This window comes from Botryllus schlosseri, chromosome 14 (genome assembly GCF_051294905.1).
Source record: "Botryllus schlosseri isolate E-star chromosome 14, Bs_hap1, whole genome shotgun sequence".
NCBI classification, from domain to species: Eukaryota; Metazoa; Chordata; class Ascidiacea; order Stolidobranchia; family Styelidae; genus Botryllus; species Botryllus schlosseri.
The window spans coordinates 3,998,155-4,018,601 of NC_137249.1; the positions used below are offsets into that span (position 1 = coordinate 3,998,155).

The 20,447-nt window shown below is 41.5% G+C and overlaps 1 protein-coding gene across 1 annotated transcript; it reads left to right on the forward strand.

Moving 5' to 3' along the window:
* Positions 1-2,133: 2,133 nt before the first annotated feature.
* On the forward strand, positions 2,134-20,345 carry LOC145455172 (DNA replication licensing factor mcm7-like). Its single transcript, XM_080333133.1, has 17 exons — positions 2,134-2,258; positions 2,657-2,794; positions 8,260-8,336; positions 13,423-13,587; positions 14,069-14,200; positions 14,262-14,438; positions 14,505-14,642; positions 15,664-15,846; positions 15,913-15,994; positions 16,246-16,362; positions 16,425-16,582; positions 16,970-17,122; positions 17,584-17,765; positions 18,362-18,445; positions 18,576-18,744; positions 19,418-19,527; positions 19,946-20,345. The coding sequence occupies exons 2-17, from the start codon at positions 2,749-2,751 to the stop codon at positions 20,157-20,159; spliced, it is 2,187 nt and encodes a 728-aa protein (XP_080189259.1). The 5' UTR covers positions 2,134-2,258; positions 2,657-2,748; the 3' UTR covers positions 20,160-20,345.
* Positions 20,346-20,447: the final 102 nt, after the last annotated feature.

The window sequence follows — 20,447 nt, forward strand, 5'->3', positions numbered from 1 at the left end:
AAACTTCTTGTACTTTAAGTCAAATCGAACATGTTTCTAGCCCTAATGTAACCTCACGAAGTTTTAAATCAGTTTAAAATTAGATGTTTTATTTATTTTATCAAAGGACAAGCCTTCAACATTGCATCTTGAAATTAAAGTATAAAATTGTAATATTCCTCGCGGACCGGCAGGAATGTCGTCGCGGACCGGCACCGGTCCGCGGACCGGCGGTTGAGAACCACTGATGTAAAGCACAATCAATCAATCATGCAGTTTATTAATATTTTCATCATTTCAAAACATCACAAGACTGCGATAGGCTACAATGAAAAATATGAACGTGTCGAAAAACAACTTGGAGTAGCCTTTAAGATCAGACACCCTCCTTGGCCTAGCCGAAGTAAAGGAAGAGGCATGCACACCGAATGAAAAGTAATGCAGATAATATAATAGACGCAAGCGACAAAATGAGGTGGCATGTGGCGGAGGGTGAATGTTAGGTCGTGATCCTTTAATCCCGAAGGCTGGCTAGTATATATCATATCAAAATAACATATTCACTTAAATGTCTTTTTTCACGAAAAACACTAGATTTGCAGGATGTTGATAAAGAGATACACTAGAACACTAGGCCAAGTCAAAATACACTCAATCTATTGTAAAAACACTAGGGGTGGCACCACTGTTCGAAACCGACTCCAAGTCCACTGCTGGTCACACGTTTAGAAAAAGCAAGGCGGCCAATCAACATCGAACACTGCTACATCTGACATACGTGGCGGGCGAGGTGGATGACGTAGCATGTGTCTTGAGCAGTGATTCCCAACCTGGACGTTACTCTTTATCAGGATTCCGTATGCGCCGCCTTGTAGCACGGTCAACTTCTAGGCTTTTTATGGCACCGCTTACGATGATCAGATTATACATAGATAACTAAGGTAAACCGGTTAGCCTATCTATGATCAGATGGTGCAGTGCCTTGATGAAGCTCCAGCATTTAGAAAGGAATTCAGGAGTCGCAAATCCCGCAATCCGTTGATGTTGCCGCTGTGAATCGTACTATTACGCTATCTCTCCACTGAGCAAGACTGAATAATTGTTGCACGGGCACACGCCGGGATGGGTGCTAGACTGGTCGTTTAGGCCTCCTCCTATCTGTTCATTACATCGCATTGTACATTATTGTAAACCAGTAGTTCTCAACCTTTTTGTCTCCGCGGACCCCCTTTGGGCTCTCAGCACGGACCCCCGCGGACCCCCAAATTATTTGTTCAAATTTAGTCCAATTATCGTTCAACCGTCGCCTGTAATGTGCAAATATTAATTGTAGGCTAGTTATAAACAGCAATAAAATTACTTATCTTGATAATAATATCATACTATTTATGAAGAAATGGCTATAGACTTATATTATTTCAAAGCACATTTCTGCATTTCTTTAATAAGTGATCGTGTCTCCAAGTTACTACAAGTTATAGGCTACTCCAAGTTGTTTCGACACCTTCCTATCTTTTCATTGTATCGCAGTTAATCAGGTTTATTAATATTTTCATCGTTTCAAAACATCACAAGACTGCGATAAAATGAAAAGTCTTGTGATGTTTTGAAACAATGAAAAAACGCGTGTGTACTAACCTTCTGATCTTACTCCATTGCTAATCTCATTAACGGGCGAATCTTTGGTTGCGTCACTGGTTTCGTGATGGTACGATACTGTATAGATAGATAGTGACGTAACAAAATGGACAATCGACAGAAGCGATGGTGTCTGATTACATAAGAATGGACGTGGTAATGATAAGATGTCGTCGAAGACAAATTTTAGACAAACAAAGTCGGACTTGAACAGTACAACACTGAATTTCAAGATAACCGGAAAATGTCTGCCTTTCGAATAGTGTAAATATTTCAATATACCTCAGTAGACAAGCGTGCCCGGGTTAAAAACCACGGCCAGTTATCGCAGGCTTCGGCTTTTAAACTCGAATTCGATCTCTCTGTTTGCTCATGCTCATTGCTCAAGCTAATATATGCCACCATGTGGTGAAAAATTAAACCTTCCTGTTGAAGTATCATCCACCTCCCACGCTCTTCTGATACAACTTTTATTATAGAACATGTATTAAAGTCCAAAATGAAGTTCTAGTCATCCCAATCTCGCATATTCGTGAACGCAAAATCTTGCATGGCGTTGTCACGTGACTAGACTTCCCGCCTCCGTCAATGGATTTCGTAGTTAAATTTCGTTTCGCGCGTGTCTGGAAATTCATAGTGAAGTAAGTAGTATTCATTTTTCCGTTGCTTGTACAGTGCCGTCGAAATCCGCTGCGTTATGAGATCCAACGGCAAGATCAGCTTTGTTAGGTAATCTATGGTATTTTACTCAGTGTGGAGGGTACCTGTGCGCCTTGTAGTAAGGTTGTTACCGTACTGTCTTTATAGTGTCAAAGCAGCCAAGAGCGATATCCCTTTCTTCGCCACGTCCGTGATGGACGTTCATTGGTGAAAATTCTAAATGTACGGACCATGGATTTCTGAAACTAGGGTACGGACGAACAACTTAACCGCAAACATTCTTACTAAAAGAAACTTCGACTTTACGACTACGATTTATACAAGAGCTTGCATATACCCTTCCGAATTAGTAAAGTTGCGGTACCCTTATTTTTGACAGTTCCAGTACGATCTCCGTATTATAGTTTCAATATTGTGTACCTGTAGCGTTAAACGGCCGATGCTTATTGTTGGTACTCTCATATCTGCATAATGGCTACTGGACAAGACAAGAGAAAAGACTATTTAGCAGAAAAAGGTGAATTATTGCTGCTGTTCGATTGTTCTGCACTGGTATCTAATCTGTATACTTTGACCTACCTGAGTTCTCATCACGGTTACCAATCCCTTTGAATCAGAAATTACAATTAGGCCTACATTATACTACTGACATGAATATATACGGTATAATATGTAGGCCTAATGTAATGATATAATGTAATTGGCATGTGTGGAATCGGTGTCCTGCGCTCACACTATGTTTTATTTTTTATTGAATTACTTTAACTTGGAAAATCAGCGTTGCTGACATGTTTTATTTGGCAAAACGTACCGAGATTCAAGTAGGGGTTGGTAAATCGAATAGTTGATACCAGTTTATCGCTCTTGTAGCTGACTTGATGATCTCCCAATCCTTCAGTACAGCCTGGTGCTGTATTAGTACACACTTTGCTCTCTTTTATATTTATATATTTTATTTGAAAATATGGTTGATGGTACTAAACTTGAGTATTGCTTTCACAACTACATTCATTGCAGTATAAAATTTATTAACTCAAAGACTTTTCGTGTGCCCCTTATTGAGAGTTGTGAAACAGAATAAACAATCTCTCTCACTTGATACCACACATGGCTTGTGGCTTCTCTGGATACAATAGCCCTTCAAAGTGCGCTTATTTTTTTTGTAGACTATTCCACATTTCGTGTAAGGCCCTTTTCTTGTTTTGCTTATCTGCCTATCACTATGACATTGTTGCGCTCAGCTACAAACATTGTATGTAATTTAATTTGTGTATGTGTGTGTCACCTCAGGTCGGGGTCTCTACTAGTTCCGCCCGTTAACCATTTGTTTTACCACTATACGATCCAACTGGTATTTTGCGTACACACACGTCCAAGCCCTGTAAGGAAGTGAAGGTGTGTTAGGGTCCTCCATTTAGCTCCACCCTAAATGCACAGCTGCTCCACAATTTTATAAAAAATCTCCCTTTCTCGTGAGAATGGAAAAGCACGCCCATTGCCCATAGCCTCGTGACTATGTGAAGCATGCCTTCAGTCATGGAGACACACTGGTGAAATTTGTCTAGACGCTTGATGACGAAATAATTGGAGCTGAACAAGAGAATGGCCTTGCGTTCAACTTGTATTATGCAGAGAGAACAACCAAAGATATATAAGCCTATCTTTTGATTGATCTACATGTACAGCTTACAGCCTTGGTTATGGATTTTTAGGCTGATTAGATTGTTAACCCCAACCTCTCCTTGTTTCTCATATTGACTGTACCTTCAATATGGAAGTGACTTGATCGGAAAATTTTCTATCTCTACCATGCGTTTTTGACAAATGTTATGGTAGGGCAATCAAGTTATCTGATGGCGATAAAACTTGGACTGCAGCAAACAAAATTCTTATAGTTTTGAATATCTGACCAGGTTAACTGGAGGACGTATCGTCTGGTTACGACACCAGTTATGAAAAAGAATCCTCACCACTTGTACAATGATGGAAATTCACATTGATAAAATCATTGTATTTACAGAAAAGCTTTATCTGTTAGTTGACTTGAAAGTGGCTTCATCTCATTGCTTCAACCTACATCCACTTCCACATATACACGAAATCGCAGTGAATTGTGTAGTAGGTTATGATAGACACCCGATATCAAAAGTTTGAAAGAGACAAATTCCTATAAAATATTCTATTTACATTATAGTCTTGTTATGTGTTTGATTATGTATTGTAATTTATGGTTAACAGTTTCTGTGTGGAAATCTTGAGCCCAGGGTCCTGCAGACAATCACTATACTACATCAGTGATTTTAGGCCGTGCTGTTCTGATCATAGATGGGCACTTGTTTGCCCCACTTCAGCCCGTTTTTCCGACCTGTGTTACTGTCTCTACCATGACATCAGTCACTCACGTGCCCGTAATGCCTCTGCGAATAGGTTAACCAATGGGACGCAGTCACATCATTGTGCAGCAAAGCGATTACTAGTTAACTGTGGAAAACTTAATTCCCAGAATCACTAGTCACCGCAATAACTATATTTCTATTATCTTAGCAAATGCATATAGGGTTCGTGAGATAGATATTAGCTATTATTAGGCTGACATGTTCTTTTTTCACAATTTGCAATCCGATTTCATGTGAAACATTTTCATTTCATACACTAAATCTTTTGTCAATCTCAGTCTGGGAACTCTTGTCATTTTAGGCTGGGAAAAAACATCTCATTCTAGTTATTTGATAATCCAATCATTTTCCTTGTACTGTAACTATATTGTGAATAGATACTTGCAAGGTTAATGAGGTGGGAAAGAATTCCGCACAAACACGAGGGCTACTTGTTTTTGTGGCATTCATCTCCTCAAAAATCATAGCACCGATCTTATATTGCTATCTATGAATACATTGTGGTATACTGGAATATCACGTGAAATTGGGAATCATCACGTCCTGCACAAATTATCTGGCTCCGAAAAGAAGCAAAAATAATACGGTAGTAGTTCCAAACTCAGCTCCAGGATCTGCCAGAATGAAAATACGACAGCTTACGAGTCAATTCCACATTGGCATTCTTCAGCAATAACTATTTACATTTGCATGAGGTCTTGTGTTTGCAGCAATGCCGGACATTTGTAGTGTGATTGTGATTATTGTTTGGGGATTTGATGAACTCGTTTTGACACTCTGATTGTGTTACTCCTTTGATCGTAGCTGCAATATATAACGTGGTCAGTGTTGTGGCATTTGTTGGCTCTCTACAACAAAGAAAATAATTGCACAGAAGAAGGAACTGGTTTCCATGGGTTGATAAAGAAATGTCACCCGATGGTGACGTCATGCACTGAAAGTTATTTCAGTTAAAAGCAATGTGAAGACTCCATATGGGATGATTTCAGAAATCACTTTTCACCAAAATGTAGTGGAAGGCAAAGTTGTGACGAATTTTATGTTTGACTGAGGAATTTGGTCAGGTATATAATTGACATTAGCAAGTTGTGTGGGGTCGCTTTCATGCTATGCCACGAAATATTGTCATTATAGCCATCCTTTTTGTTCGTCGCTCACTGTAACTGAGCACCATTTAATGATAAACCTGTATAATAAGTTTTATTTATTCAGTTCTGAAAGAGGTGACAAATGCTATTATATGTAAATATATTCACACAGTTATTGGTTGTGATTTGTGAAGATGGCAGACGCGTCACATCACATGTAAATCAGTTGCAGTTCTACCGCTGTTTCACTTGTTTGAAATATAATTCCGTGAGCCGTTTGTGCAAGTCCTATCAAAAGCTTTTACCCATTATGTGAGATTCGAAGAGCTTCTTGGAGGTACAGAACTTCAATATACAATTAAATAGTATATTCATATTGAAATGAACCCGAATATTTTCGGCTGACACTCGTCAGGGGTAATCGTCAGCAACTAGTAGAGAATTGGAAAGAACATTGTATATCAACAATCGTATCACAAAATATGACGTCACCAGCATGAAATTTCGAATGAGAGAGCATTCAATGTACTATTTTTAGGTGATACACGAACTCCTTTTGTTGACAGAGTTTTGGTTGGTGTATTTTGATAAAAGTTGATTCCAAGATTCGCATTTTGTTGCTGAAAATATGGTCAGTGGAAAAAGTCTTGATATGACTTTTCTTGAACAAGGATCCCGGCACTCACATTATCAGGGACTCACTGCCGTCATTGTAATACGCAAAAAACGAACACCCAACCGACACAACGCCGCGATTTCTGATTCAAAATTTCCCACGACAGGACAATGGTTGCGTGAGTAACAGCTGATTCGTCGACGATGCGTCGTGATTCATGCATAATGCGTTTGATATCAATTTTCTACGCTATGCTTGTATTAGATAGGCGCGCCTATGGAGTGTGGTCGAAAAATATATACGCTGCGGGTGCGATGTCCCATTTGTTGATGGTAAACTGATGTGCAGCACGACAGCATTGGAGAAAGAGCGGTTGTGAATCGCAGGCGTTGTTACGCGGAGAAAGTTCTAGTTTCGCGCATGGCATCGAGTGTTAAGTGGGTAGTTGTGCGATATCGTATCATGCGAATTAACCAGCTAAGGAGTCTTGTCCTGTCGAGGCGAATGCAAGGGGGCGAGAGAACTCATGCACAGCTGTCGGAAGATTCTTCACGCGGTTACGTTAGCAATAGGGCAAACGTCATTGGATATTCGTCAAGATAGCAGGCGCAGCAGTGAAGAGCAGTTACGCAAAATGCTTGAACGTGTGTGATGTGGCGACGAGTTGGATTAGCTGGAAATTCGGTTTGTTCTGCAGGATATCGGACTGCTGTCTCGGGAATTACTCTTAGGTGTTCATATTTCATCTACTTTCCGACTCCCTATGAATCTTCTTTGACTCTTGAAGGTTTAGAACTTATATATACAATTCACAAATATACATTTATATTGAAGTCAATCCTATTACTTTTTCGGCTTACACTGGTCAATTTAATCGTTAGTAACTAGTAGAGATTTGAAAAGAGCATTAAAACAATCGTATGTTCTTTCCAATTGTCAACTAGTTGCTGACGATTGCACTGACCAGTGTCGTTCGGAAATATTCTGGGTTCTTTCAATATGTATAATGGATATCCTGTTGAATTGTATATTGAAATTTTCTTTGTAAAATGAAAAACGTTCGAAGAACCACTTGCGAACACTTCCGGTTTCTACTCTATCCTACATATAGCTAGTAGAGAATGGGAAAAAACATTGTATCGGTCGTATGTGCATGGTTCTTTTCGATTACGATTTCGATCGACGTCTACCCCCTACGAGCGTCAGCCATTCGTATTTTCTTCAATGTGATAATTGAATTTCGATTGTGAAATGAAAAACCTTTCATGAACGACTTTCGGATACTTCGGGTCCGAACTCTGGCTTTTGTGGGTAGCTATGAAGTTTCTATTTGAGCGATATCCCGGTTTTCATACCGAAGACATCTTTGGAAAGAGCAAACACCCTCTCCTTCACACTCCATACGTTTCTGCTTTCTGGAATCGCGTCTTCGCATTTCCCTGGCCGCTCGTGTCAATACCTGTTCGCCGCGCGGCCGTCTTCGCGCGAACGAGCGCGCCGTCTCTTTATTCTCCGGCGCGCTCTCGTAACGGTCGCTTAGGTAAACGCGAGCTGTTTACATTCCTGGGATGAATCGGGACGGTGAGAGATAATGCGCGCCAAAAAAGTCTGTGGCGAGGCGCGCTTGAGAAGGGATGCGAGATTTTTGCGACTTGCGACCGTGCGATTTTTCTCGACGGTATCGGCGAGGCACGTTTTTAGTCGGGTCGATTGTTTCTTCATGCGCGATGAACCGCGATTTAGGGCAGGTCGGGAAATTCAACTGTGGCTAGAAATCGAAAAAAATCTTTCTGATTTCAGCCGTAGTGTATTATTTCCCTGCGACTAGTGATAATGTACGAAGATAATTAGCGGTCTTCAGAATTTTTTCTTGTTTTGACAGAGAAAATAAAACAGTTTTTGGCGGAGTTCTGTCACGACGAGGGTTCCGGAAAAAGCTTCAAATACGGAAAAGCTTTGGTACGTTCTTTACGCGTTTTCTACTGTGATGAACTGTGTGGTATCAGTATCATCTGCATCAGTTTATTTATTTCATCATTTCAAAACACCGCCGCAAGACTGCGATGCGATAGGAAGGTGTCGAAACTATTTGGAGTAGATTTTCAAATCAGACACTCTGGATGGGTAGAAATAAGGGAGAATATAAACCGACTATTGATGAAAATGAATGACGCACGTAGTGTAATTGATGGGGCTACTCTGCGTAGCGATGAGTCTGTGATAATACACTGGTTATCTGTAAAATTTTCGTCTGCCGTTGTCGAGTGATTCACTTCAATTTTCCAGCACAATGTGGAGAACGGTGCTGAATTTATGCTGACAATTCACTACCTCCGTGACTTTTGGTCTCGTGCCGCTATTTTTGCTTGTTCTAAAAATACTTGGTCGTTTCATGCCGGTGTTTTTGCTCCGGGCACATGGCGGTATGTGATCCAATTGCTGCTGACCGCTGTGTCTTGCTCGCATTGCGTAAAGGCGATAGTCACCGGCATTTAAACCATGCCAATTACGGCACGGTCTAAAAGTCGGCTTCAGCCGATATTTCGCCCACGGGCGTTGCGTAGATTAACATGGTATCGAGAGGTGTTGCGTGCGATTGCGAATTGTATTGAGAAATTCAGGCTTCTGGTGGTACAATGTGAGGCGCTACGCAGCAGTCTCGGAGATTAGCCACAAAGACTTGGAGCTTGATTTCGTAGGGTAGTTGTGATACAGTTGGAAGGTGGTATCTGCCGTTGCGTCTCGGTCGCGCATCTTTGTGTAAAGTGTATAACTGTATATAGTAGTATGATTTGTTTTGCGTGACCGTAAATTCAATAAACTTGATTTCAAAGAGAAAAATACCTGAGTGTTCGCGGTTGATAAAAATTGCCACAACGCCGGATGTAGAGTTGATTTCTGTTGCGTCAGTCTCGTTTGACTAGTAGTTTTGGCGATATTCGCGCAACAAAAATCGAGGAAATGTAGTGTTATGGATGGCATTCTCGAAAGGATTTCGCGGGAGCGTGACGATTTCGTTGAAATTTCATTAGTCCAATCCGTGGTATATCTCGGTGCACGTGCTGTATGAATTTATAAACCTTGGAGGTACAAAACTTCAATACACAAGAAATGTCTGCTAGTTGCTGACGGTTTCTCCTGACGAGTGTCAGCCGAAAATGTTCCGGCTTATTTCACTATAAATGTACGAGTCAATTGTATCTACCTGTGTGATTCACGGAAGGCAGTATAGTCCGATTACTTTGCGGTCGGTGGCGGGGTCCGCGCGCGCGACTCCATTCACGGCGTTCTGCTTCAGGGGCCTCGCGCCAGCCGAGAAGACTCATTCATTCGCATTCCAACGTGTTGACATAGTTACGCACCGTTTAGATTCGCCCCGTACGTCACTACCTGAACCGACCAACCAACCGTTGAAAGTAGTAACTGAGACGACGTCTGAAGGGCGCATACGTACCGAATATGGTCGCTCGGATGCGGCGGCTTTTGCTGCAACATACTGGAGGGCTTATGGGATGAACCTGTCCCTTTTATTAGAGCAGACTTGTAGCCTTATGAGATATGTATGCGTCTTTTATTAGACTGTCGTGTGACTGGTAAGACGTTTGTTTTATTACGCGTCGCGTTCAAAGACAGATCACTCTCGATGTTTCATATTTATGGGCGTAGGCTGCAAGCAAACTGAATCGCTTGGTAAATTCCGGTTCTCGTGAACAGGGTTTCAGCACCGCTTTTTGTGAATAGATTCGGAAATAGGGCTGTGTCAAAATATGACGCGACTTGAGTTTGTACGACGAAAAATGATGATATAATTGTTGAAATCGCTTGTTAAATTCGATTCTCGTGAACAGGGTTTCAGCACCGCTTTTTTGTGAGTAGATTTCGGAAATAGGACTGTATCAAACTGTGACGCGACTTGAGTTTGTACGAAAAAAAATGATGATATAATTGTTGATATACAATGTTCTCTCCAAGTCTCTGCTAGTTGCTTACTATCAGCCAGGACGAGTTTCAGCCGAAAATATTCGATTATATGAATACGAATATACAATTATACATACCGTCCAATTGTATATTCAAGAGTCTCTTCAAAGAGAAATGCTGAAAATCAGGGACGATACACCGCGATGCACGCGATATTTTTGTAGCATCGTACTGCGGAAGTTTGGTGTATCATTGTTAGCACCGCGTTCATTAAATCTAGTTTATTCTTCGCCGACAAATTGAATAAAGGAATTGATAACGGTCGTCCGCGTATTATTCCAACGTTATACACTCCCAGTCGAGTGTAACATTATCGAACGGTATTGTTTAGCTGAGTTTTCCTTCGTCTACATTACTTGGTCTTTTGGTCACGGCACGGCGTTGTGTTACACTGAACCGACACGATCGGCTATTGTGTTCCGCGCGGTATTCCGACTCTGAGTATCTTTTCAAAAGAACGGGAAACGGCGCCTTGTCTACCTCGCTGAGTACTCTCATAGTCGCAAACAATGAGTACTTCTCAAGGCGCACATACTGCCTAAGTGCCTTTCGGGATTGTGGGAGACCCGCCGTTGATAAAGTATATTAGGACGGCCGATTTTTGCTATCGAAGGTAAATTAGTTTTCGCGATGGGCACAGGCTGATTTCGCGCGTACCGAGACCGCGCGGATATGAATTATTTAACTCGTTTGAAGTTGGCGATCGTGCGCCAATCGTCTCGTGTAAAAGACAGTTACGAACATACTTTGGGATGTACGGAACTTCGATATACCATTAAATAATACTTATACGGCAGTTGCTGACGATTAACCCTGGCGAGTGTTAGCCGAAAATATTAGGGGTTGTTTCAGTATGAGATATATATTAAATTGAGTAGAGTAATATATTCATAGTTAAATAAACCCGAATATTTTCGGCTGTCATTGGTAATCGTTATTGACTAGTAGCGAATCGGAAAGTTATGAACGAAAATGGCTGAATCTCACAGTGCGAAACGCGTCCGATGTACAGAGAAAGGACACTTGTGATTTTATTGGTCTGTCGAGTCACTATATATCCATTCATTCATTCATTCATTGACTTGGACAGTCCGACTAATGCGCGCGACGCCCGATTGCTTAGCGATAGACTCGCTCCTCTCTACACTATGACAAAAGCACGTGGCGCGAAAATGTGATGATTCATTTACTACTATTGCGACGACGTCGGCGAGGGCTGGTTGATGACTGATCTAGAACCGCGCTAGCCTTTGCAACTACCTAGAAAATCATATATTCGATTGTTAGACGAGGCATTGATAATGTATTACAAGGTTTAATGTTGGCGTGATGTTGTTTGAAATTCGAAACTCCCGCCGATACGGCGCTGCGTTCGTATTGCGTAAATCATTGGCATTGTTGATAGCAAACATCGCTGGTGCTAGCAAGGTGTTGATTGGAGGCAAGGTTTTATTGAAAATGCGTGGGTTTGACTATCTCCAAGTGAATCACGTACCTGTTTTCGCGCACCTGTTTTCGCGCTTGAGCACTTGTGATGTGCTTACCCTTCCGCACAGATATTGATCTATTGATTATTTTGTTGACCATCCAGTAGTTTCACTTGACTATATCCTAATATATTATTATATACATACATCTGACATTGAATCTATTGGTCCACATATAGTGTTTGTTTACTGTTTAGATACCGCTCTTGAATGCAAAATAATTCATGGTAAATGAAAATATTCTTGTCAGTACAACTTGTGAAGTCCTGGTCCTGGATGCAATTTTCTAGTCTTAATCTTTCTGTAATATGACACCACCACATTTAGTAACACAGTTTCTGTTGATAGCCTTTCTTCATGACATTGTATGAGGTTTAAGTGTGATAGCTGATTGTAGCCAATGTCACAGATACAAGTTGTGTTAACCTGAGTGTAGTGCCGATCGTCATCCAGATGTGGTGGTGTCCACTGCAAGTGAGGGTCCTGTTATCTGTGAGAAATCCATTATGTTGCCAGTATGAATTATTTATAAACCATGTCCTGTTCACTACAGTTTTATGCGAGACTGTAACTCTCCTGCTCAAACGATTGTCTCAGTTTAAGTTGAATTAGTAGCTATGCAAGACATCAAGCTTGAAATTGTAATGAATTAAATGATGAAATTTGTTCTTTTTAAATATACGTATATAAATTATGCCAATATGAAGGATTTTGTATTGCCACCTGGAAAAAGTTGTTCAACCCAAAATAAATTGAAATTCTCATTGATTAAATCGAATACTATGAATATGTTTGATTTCACAGAGAGAGGTGTAGACAGGAAACTGATAGTTTCAATTGCTTCCTAGAGTTAGTAAACCTTGTATGTATTAGTGCGTTTTATTGATTTTGGTCTGCATGAGCTAGCTATGACTACATTTTATTAGACGATTAGCTCATGGCTGCTGATGCGTAAGCGTGAAAAATTATCGACCAGGAAGTCACAACCAATCAATGATGGTTGCTCTAAACTGCTGTCAATAGTAGCTCTTGAATTCAGCAATTCCAAGTTGTTTTATGAGTTGTATACGCGTTTCCTTTCTAGTATGATTCATTCTGACTCGATATATAAAAATTCATGTGGTTGTTAAAGTGCTCGGTATCACCTTCCAGCAATTTGTAGGCTTCTGGACTTGGTATTTGCCAAGGTGACTTATTATGGCAAAAAGATTAGCTCAGTGTCAGTGTTGTGTTTGCGATGGCATTTCAGCCGTAGGGTGTTTTGTGACATAATTTGCATCAACTCTAGACTAAACTTCCAAATAATCCAATTCATCAAGAATGTGTTTTGTCTGATGGAGTAGAGAGTACTGTAGTGAGTCTTATGTGGTGAGAGCTGTTTTAAACTAGGTTAAGCTGTGAGTAATGGTGATGGATAACAGTTGGTTGGTTGGTGACATGGTTATTCTCATATGGTGTTAACATGATTCTTTACCAGTGTTCGGGTGGAAAACTTTGCCAGATAGCTGTACTGTGTATCGTGTGCCTGTGGATTTGTGTGTATCTTGATGCGTGATGTACCATTTCTGCGTTTTCAGACCGAAGCAGCTCATAGAGAGCGTGTAGATGTTACTGTAGACTTGGACGATGTTGCCGAATACAGCCCGGAGTTGGCGGAGAGCATCATTGAGAACACCCTACGTTATCAAAGACTGTTCTCTGAAGCTATCGACGAGATCTTGCCCGATTACAAGGAAAGGGAGGTACGTGTGTTTCTTTGCATCTGAAAAAATATTCAGAGATCATACATAATTAGTGGATTTTCGAAATTTATAGTGTTGGTTTAAGCATCAATGGTCTGATAAGTCACATACTACATTATAAGTAGGCATATCAGTTACTCATACAACAGTATCTTCATGGAAATATTGCTGATAAGTTATTCATTAGATTTAAAAGTGCTCTAAGGTAGAGATCTTCAACATACAATGGAATAATGGATTTTTGTTAAAATAAACCCAAATATTTTCGGATGACACTCGTTGGGGTAATCGTCAGCAACTAGTATGTATAGAATTGGTAAGAAAATAATATATCAACAATCTTATCACAAAATATGACGTGTATTTCGAATAATCGAGCCGGACAGATGGATTAAGATTTAAAACAGAAATTTAATCGTTCTGTATTGTAATTTTTATATTCTGCGTTAAAGTGTTAACATGTTTCTCTATATTGGACTAGGTTACCTTCAAAGATGCGCTGGACGTGTACATCGAGCATCGCAGACTCATGGAAGAGCGGCTTCACAGCGATCCCGCGGAAATCCGGGATTGGAGAAACAAGTACCCGGCCGAACTCATGAGGAGGTTCGAGGTTGGTGTTTAATACTCGATAACAGTTGGAATGTCTTTATTCCGAAATTATCCTTGTTCAGATCTATTTCAAAGCCCCGAATGAGCAGAAAACCGTGCCCATACGAGATGTGAAAGCCGCCAGCATCGGAAAGCTCACCAACGTACGAGGCATCGTGATTAGAGCCACGGAAGTGAAGCCGATGATGTCTGTGGCTACCTACACGTGCGACAGATGCGGAGGGGAGACTTATCAGCCGGTAAGTGGTGATTTTGGTTGCGCTACGAGACTTTTCTGTTGACAAGGCTGCAATTTGTATATCTAGATTGCGTCGTCCACGTTTATGCCTCTGTCCTCGTGCCCGACGGAGGAATGCCAGACGAACCGTAGCGGCGGGAAACTGTACTTACAAAACAGAGGCTCCAAGTTTATAAAGTTTCAGGAATTGAAGATTCAAGAACACGTAAGATCTGTTCTACCTGTACTCAGATAGCCTCGTAAATTTTTTTAATTTTTTCCAAATTTGATTTGAATCGAATGATAGCTGGGGAGTTTTCTTATCGAATTAGATTAAAATTGCTGAATTCTCGAAAACTTGGGAATTGGATTGAATTCGATAAAAATTTAACAGTACCAAGTACCTGTTATGTTTCTCATAAGCGTGAGAATGACGAATATCTATGTACCGTACTTCTCCTGTAGTATTTTCAGGAAGATCATAAATTAGAGTATAGATACATTACATTTCACTAATTAAATTACTGGGATTTCGCTCGTCTAATGTAATAAGACAACTAGAATTATCTAGTCCCAGTCTGCACGTAAGGGAGTGTGTGACTTGAACGTTTGATCATTCCGTTCTGTACTGTAAGTTGAATGTGTGCTTGCTGCATTATGTCTCTCTTGGACAAGGAAACGCCTTTCCCTTCCTAGTATCTCTTGGATGACTTGTGTTGCATGGATGGTTGACCTTGATGATTTCATCTCGGAGCTTGCTGGCTTACACGGTTGACTGGATTTTGCCGACTTACTAGTAGATGAGAGTCCTTGCTATGATGCATTGTGGAATGATTTCGTTTTGCACACTCCTGATTCTGATTGATCGCCGAAGTTGATTCAAATTGAGAGAGCTATAACCGGCTTTCGTATGGAGTGATGCGGTCAGCATCCATCTTGACTGAGATAGAGATGAATTTGTTGACCGGAGATTGCAATATTTGTTTATTTTAATGCAGTGATTCCCAACCATTGACCGAGAAGCATTTTTAAATGTTGCAGTTTTCTATTCAATATGTCATAGTGGGCTGCATTTGGTTGTTATGGGATGCCAGCAGTTTTCGTATTGATATGATATCGGTTTTTTAAGTATAACTAAAAACTTGGCTGTACCTCAAATTTAGGTATAACTGTATCCGAATATTTTCATAGTAGGAAGATGAAGCCAATCTACCATAGATAATAACCAACTAAACTTTCTGATTTAGAGCGACCAAGTTCCCGTTGGTCATATTCCCAGGGCCATGACGATATACTGCCGCGGGGAGACCACCCGCGCCGCGATGCCCGGCGACCATGTCAGCATTACAGGAGTGTTCCTGCCTATGCTGCGAACTGGTTTTAGACAGATGCAGCAGGGACTGCTCACCGACACTTACATGGAGGCGCACGTAAGGGAGTGTGTGGCTTGGTGGTTTTGATTATGGAGTTGTGGCATTTTGGACTTGTCGTTTCAGAGGATCGTGAAGATGAATAAGACGCAAGATGACGAGCAAGATGCGGGGGAGATAACGGACTCGGAACTGGAACAGATTACTCGTAAGTTTCACAATGTTTTTTGCAGGTGTGGTCATGGTCAGGGATGAAGTACTTTTTATTGCTTGAGTAGGTTTTCCCTAATTGCACTATTTCGGCTACTTTTCCTTTGGGGTTTTCAGATTTTTTGGTAAAGCTAGGCTTAGAATATTTACTTTTTTTCTTATATAAAACTGAACTACTGGCGATATTTTTTCCGATATTCCTCGAACAATTTACGACGCGTCGTTAAGATTTCGTTGCAATTTGTTCAGAGGAAGATTTTTACGACAAACTGGCCATGTCGCTGGCACCAGAAATTTACGGTCACGAGGACATCAAAAAGGTGCTGCTCCTTCTGCTTGTCGGCGGCGTTGACAAGAACGCGAGAGGTTAGCCGTCGAATATATCTCGGCTGTCGAATACAGGTTTTACGTCGTCGCTCGACTTTTAGGTATGAAAATACGCGGCAATATCAACGTGTGTTTGATGGGAGATCCCGGTGTGGCAAAGTCGCAGCTGCTCTCGTACATTGACAGGCTGGCGCCTCGTAGCCAATACACCACCGGGCGGGGCTCGTCTGGCGTGGGTTTAACCGCAGCGGTGTTGAAGGTGGGTTCTTGTTTACCCCTTGCTGCAGTGCCGGAAAAATAATCTTTGCAATGTTTCTTTGGCTTTTTTAAATTTATAAATTGCCACTTGAGACCCGATATATACGGCTACCACATCCCAGATTTTACACAGACTTGTAGCTGGATTTTTCAGAGAAAACTTCATCTCGGAATACTTCGTTTTGACTGACTACATTTTGCTGCAGTTGTTCATAGGCCTATACAATGTTTCCTTCAATTCGCTACTAGTTGCAGACGATTACCCCTAGCGAGTGTCAGCCGAATTGTGAGTTCTGTATCAAAGATTCTGGTTGAATGTAAAGATTTTTTTCCGTCACTTCATTTTACATATTATTCGTGCCTCTTGGATAACTGAAACTGATTTCAGGATCCTCTCACGAACGAAATGATCTTGGAAGGTGGCGCTCTCGTGCTAGCTGACCAGGGTGTGTGTTGCATTGATGAGTTTGATAAGATGATGGACGGCGACAGAACGGCTATCCACGAAGTCATGGAACAGCAGACGATATCCATTGCCAAGGTATAGACCTCGTGTATAAATTTGACATTATAAATATAATAATTGATCAGTATTGTTAGTATAAAAGAGATCAATATCAATATTGTGTTTATAAATTGAAAATCACTATGAGTATGTGTTGTGATATACGGCATGATGACTTTGTCATTAGAAATTTGATAATGATTGCTATTATTATGAAAGCAATGCATCAATGTTGTATTAATAAAATCAAATTGGAATGTTTTCTTGAATAGAGCTATAATTTGTGATATATGGCACTCTGTGTGTTAATGTATTCGGGTTAGGCAAAGGTTATGGTTTATGGCATTACTTCTACTTTTTTGAGTACCAAAAAGCTCAGGTTAGGATTAGAAGCCTACCAAGTGTCAAATCAAGTGGTGAATATACTGGAAAGTTCGCGTATAGACATCCCTTATGTAAATTCAGCTCCGTTATGTTATTTCTTCTCGCTTCTACAGGCGGGCATTATGACGTCGTTGAACGCGAGAGTGTCAATTCTGGCTGCGGCCAACCCGGCGTACGGTCGTTACAACCCGAAAAAATCGATCGAGCAGAACATTCAGCTGCCGGCCGCGCTTCTCTCTCGGTTCGACGTCCTGTGGCTCATTCAGGATAAACCGGACCGGGAAAATGATCTCAGGTACGTAACTGCCATGGTTGGTTCTGGAGTGGGTTAAGGTGTTGATGTGCCACCGTTCTTGAATAACGAAAATGCAGACCTTATCAAGAGTGACATTTTAATTGAATAGCATACTGAAGTTGTCTACTTTCAAGTAATATTTTGTCAACGAAAAATATAATTTCAATACTTTACATCACCTTTGAAGGCCCTTGGAATCTGTCGGCATCGAGAAACAAGTTGCACATATGCTACGATATAAATAGTACCTATCGGGTAAATGTTAACAACCAGTCTACAATGGTCACAAAGCACTACGCAGTTGTGATCCAGAAATGTGATATTATTTCGGCGTTACTTTGTGGGTGCAAAAAAGATAACGTAGCTGTTTGAATTGCCTATATCAGTATTTCTGTCATGAGTTCATAATTTGCGGTACTCGAATACTCTTATAATTTTAACCCTGAATCGAATCACTCAGGTACCAGGCCCCAGTTATAGTATTGGTTAACTTGAACGATTATGTAGACGAGATATGTAATGTATGGCCCGTGCGCATGAATTATTGATAGTCGATTCCGGTGGCTTTCGTGATATCGACTGCTACTTTTCGACAGGCTCGCTCAACACATCGCTTACGTTCACCAGAACAGCACTCACCCTCCGATCAGTTTCACGCCGATCGACATGCGTCTCATGAGGTGACGACCGGCTTGTTATTTATTTGTTTGTGTACAATGACATTATTTTCTTCAATTGCTTTATATTTTTCGACGATGCTGTGTGGTCTTGTTTTCATTTTTTAAGATTTATTTTCTATTCATTTTGCAGGCGTTACATCGCTCTGTGCCAACGTAAGAACCCGGTGATACCCGAGGATTTGACAGACTACATCACGGCCGCTTACGTGGAGTTGAGGAAAGAAGCGCGTACCAGCAAAGACTCCACCTTTACCTCGGCTCGTACGCTGCTGTCTATCCTGCGGCTGTCGACGGCATTGGTGAGATTTCGGACCCGATTTTTTACAAGTTATGGTAATTTCAGAATCCGCGACGAAACCATCGGTTGAAGTCTGGCGGTCGGTATTTGTGCGTTGCATTGCGAATTTGTATTGCACTTGTCCCGGCCTTCCGAATTCAATCGCTATCGCCGTCAGTGAAGACTAGACTATTTTGATGTACTCGGCTAGGTCTTGCCTACTCGATATACGAGTGGTTACGATTTCATTATAAATTACTACATCTTTACAGTTTTTACTTGGGCGTAAATTTACAAAGCTACTTCTACTTCCAACGACCCTGCCTGTTGCGGTCAGGTCTCGGCTTGTGCACTGATCGTAGCGATATTCGCATTATTGCACTTCCCTAGACTGATCCGCGCCGTGCGATTGCGCGTGTCTCTTTAGTCTAGCCTCGATTACCACTGTATTCCAAGTTATTTTGAATTCTCAAACCGATAGCTGGCAATTACCCCTAAACGTCTGCCTGCGAGAGTCTCTCGTTATTGCTTTGCGCTAAACGGTCAATAACAGAAGCAATACATATTACGACGACGTGCATTGCACTGTTATTGATCTTCTAGCGCGGGTAGCCGTCTTCTGTCCTTGTATTTGGATAATATTTGTGATCTCTGTGATAAACTCGGGCCAGCGATTGACAATGCAAATATGGCAGGCCCGTCTGCGATTGGCTGACGTGGTGGAGAAAGACGACGTGAACGAAGCGATGAGATTGATGGAAATGTCCAAGGATTCTTTGAACCCGAGTGCGGAAGGACAGCAGAGGTATTTGTCGTTTCGAGTTATTGTAGCATTGCGATCGCTAGCCTTGAACCTCTGACTGTGTCACGGTAGTTCCAAGCCGGCTCGGAAATTTGGCAACTTTGTTGAAGCCATTAGTGCGGCACCAGTTCACAATTTGCTGCCCCAAGGGATTGTTTAATCCACCCGTGGTTCTGTTTCCTTTGCCAACGATCTCCTAAATATTGACCGATGACCAATAGGAAACTTATCTGGCCGTGAATGGTGAATACAACGTAATAACATGACACAATGAGTACTACAGAGGGCGAGTCAAATTTTGTGATAGAAAGAATATTTATAATACGTATATAATACCTAATTTTAGTAGGCAAAACGTAATCAAGTACTCCGGAAATGGAAAGCCTGCGCTCTGATCTAATCTGATTTAATCTTCCTCCAGACGCCAGCGACCGACCGACCTCATCTACCAGATCATTCGCGAGATGGCGCCCGACACCGGCGTGCCCATGGTGCGCATGAGCGACGCCCGTCAGAGGTGCGTGGCCAAGGGCTTCACCCCCGACCAGTTCGACGAGGCCATCGAGGAGTACGAGGCTCTGAACGTGTGGCAGCTCAACACCGCCAAGTCTAGGATCACTTTCGTTAATGTTTAGCCGTCCGATTTGGTTGGTTGGTTGGTTGATTGCTCAAGCTCAGTCACTGCCGTGGGAGTTGATCGCGGATTCGTTTGTGTAGTTATGTTATATGGAGCTGCTTGTATGCCAGGCTTATCATGCGTTCTATTTTGGTGTCTTACTATTTTTCTATGATATTGTACAATAAAGAATTCTTGTTGCTTACACCTGGTGTTATGGTGCCACTTCCGAACGTCATTCTGTGCGAAGTTTCGATCCGGGAGGCTATGACGTAGGCGAGAAGTATTAGCTACTGGCATGAACACT

What these genes read in the sequence shown, in the direction of transcription:
- LOC145455172 (XM_080333133.1), top strand. Translation starts at nt 2,749, where the DNA reads ATGGCTACTGGACAAGACAAGAGAAAAGACTATTTAGCAGAAAAAG. An exon ending in AACTCATGAGGAGGTTCGAG is followed by an intron (nt 14,201 to 14,261) that starts GTTGGTGTTTAA and finishes ATCCTTGTTCAG; the next exon opens with ATCTATTTCAAAGCCCCGAA. An exon ending in ACACTTACATGGAGGCGCAC is followed by an intron (nt 15,847 to 15,912) that starts GTAAGGGAGTGT and finishes TTGTCGTTTCAG; the next exon opens with AGGATCGTGAAGATGAATAA.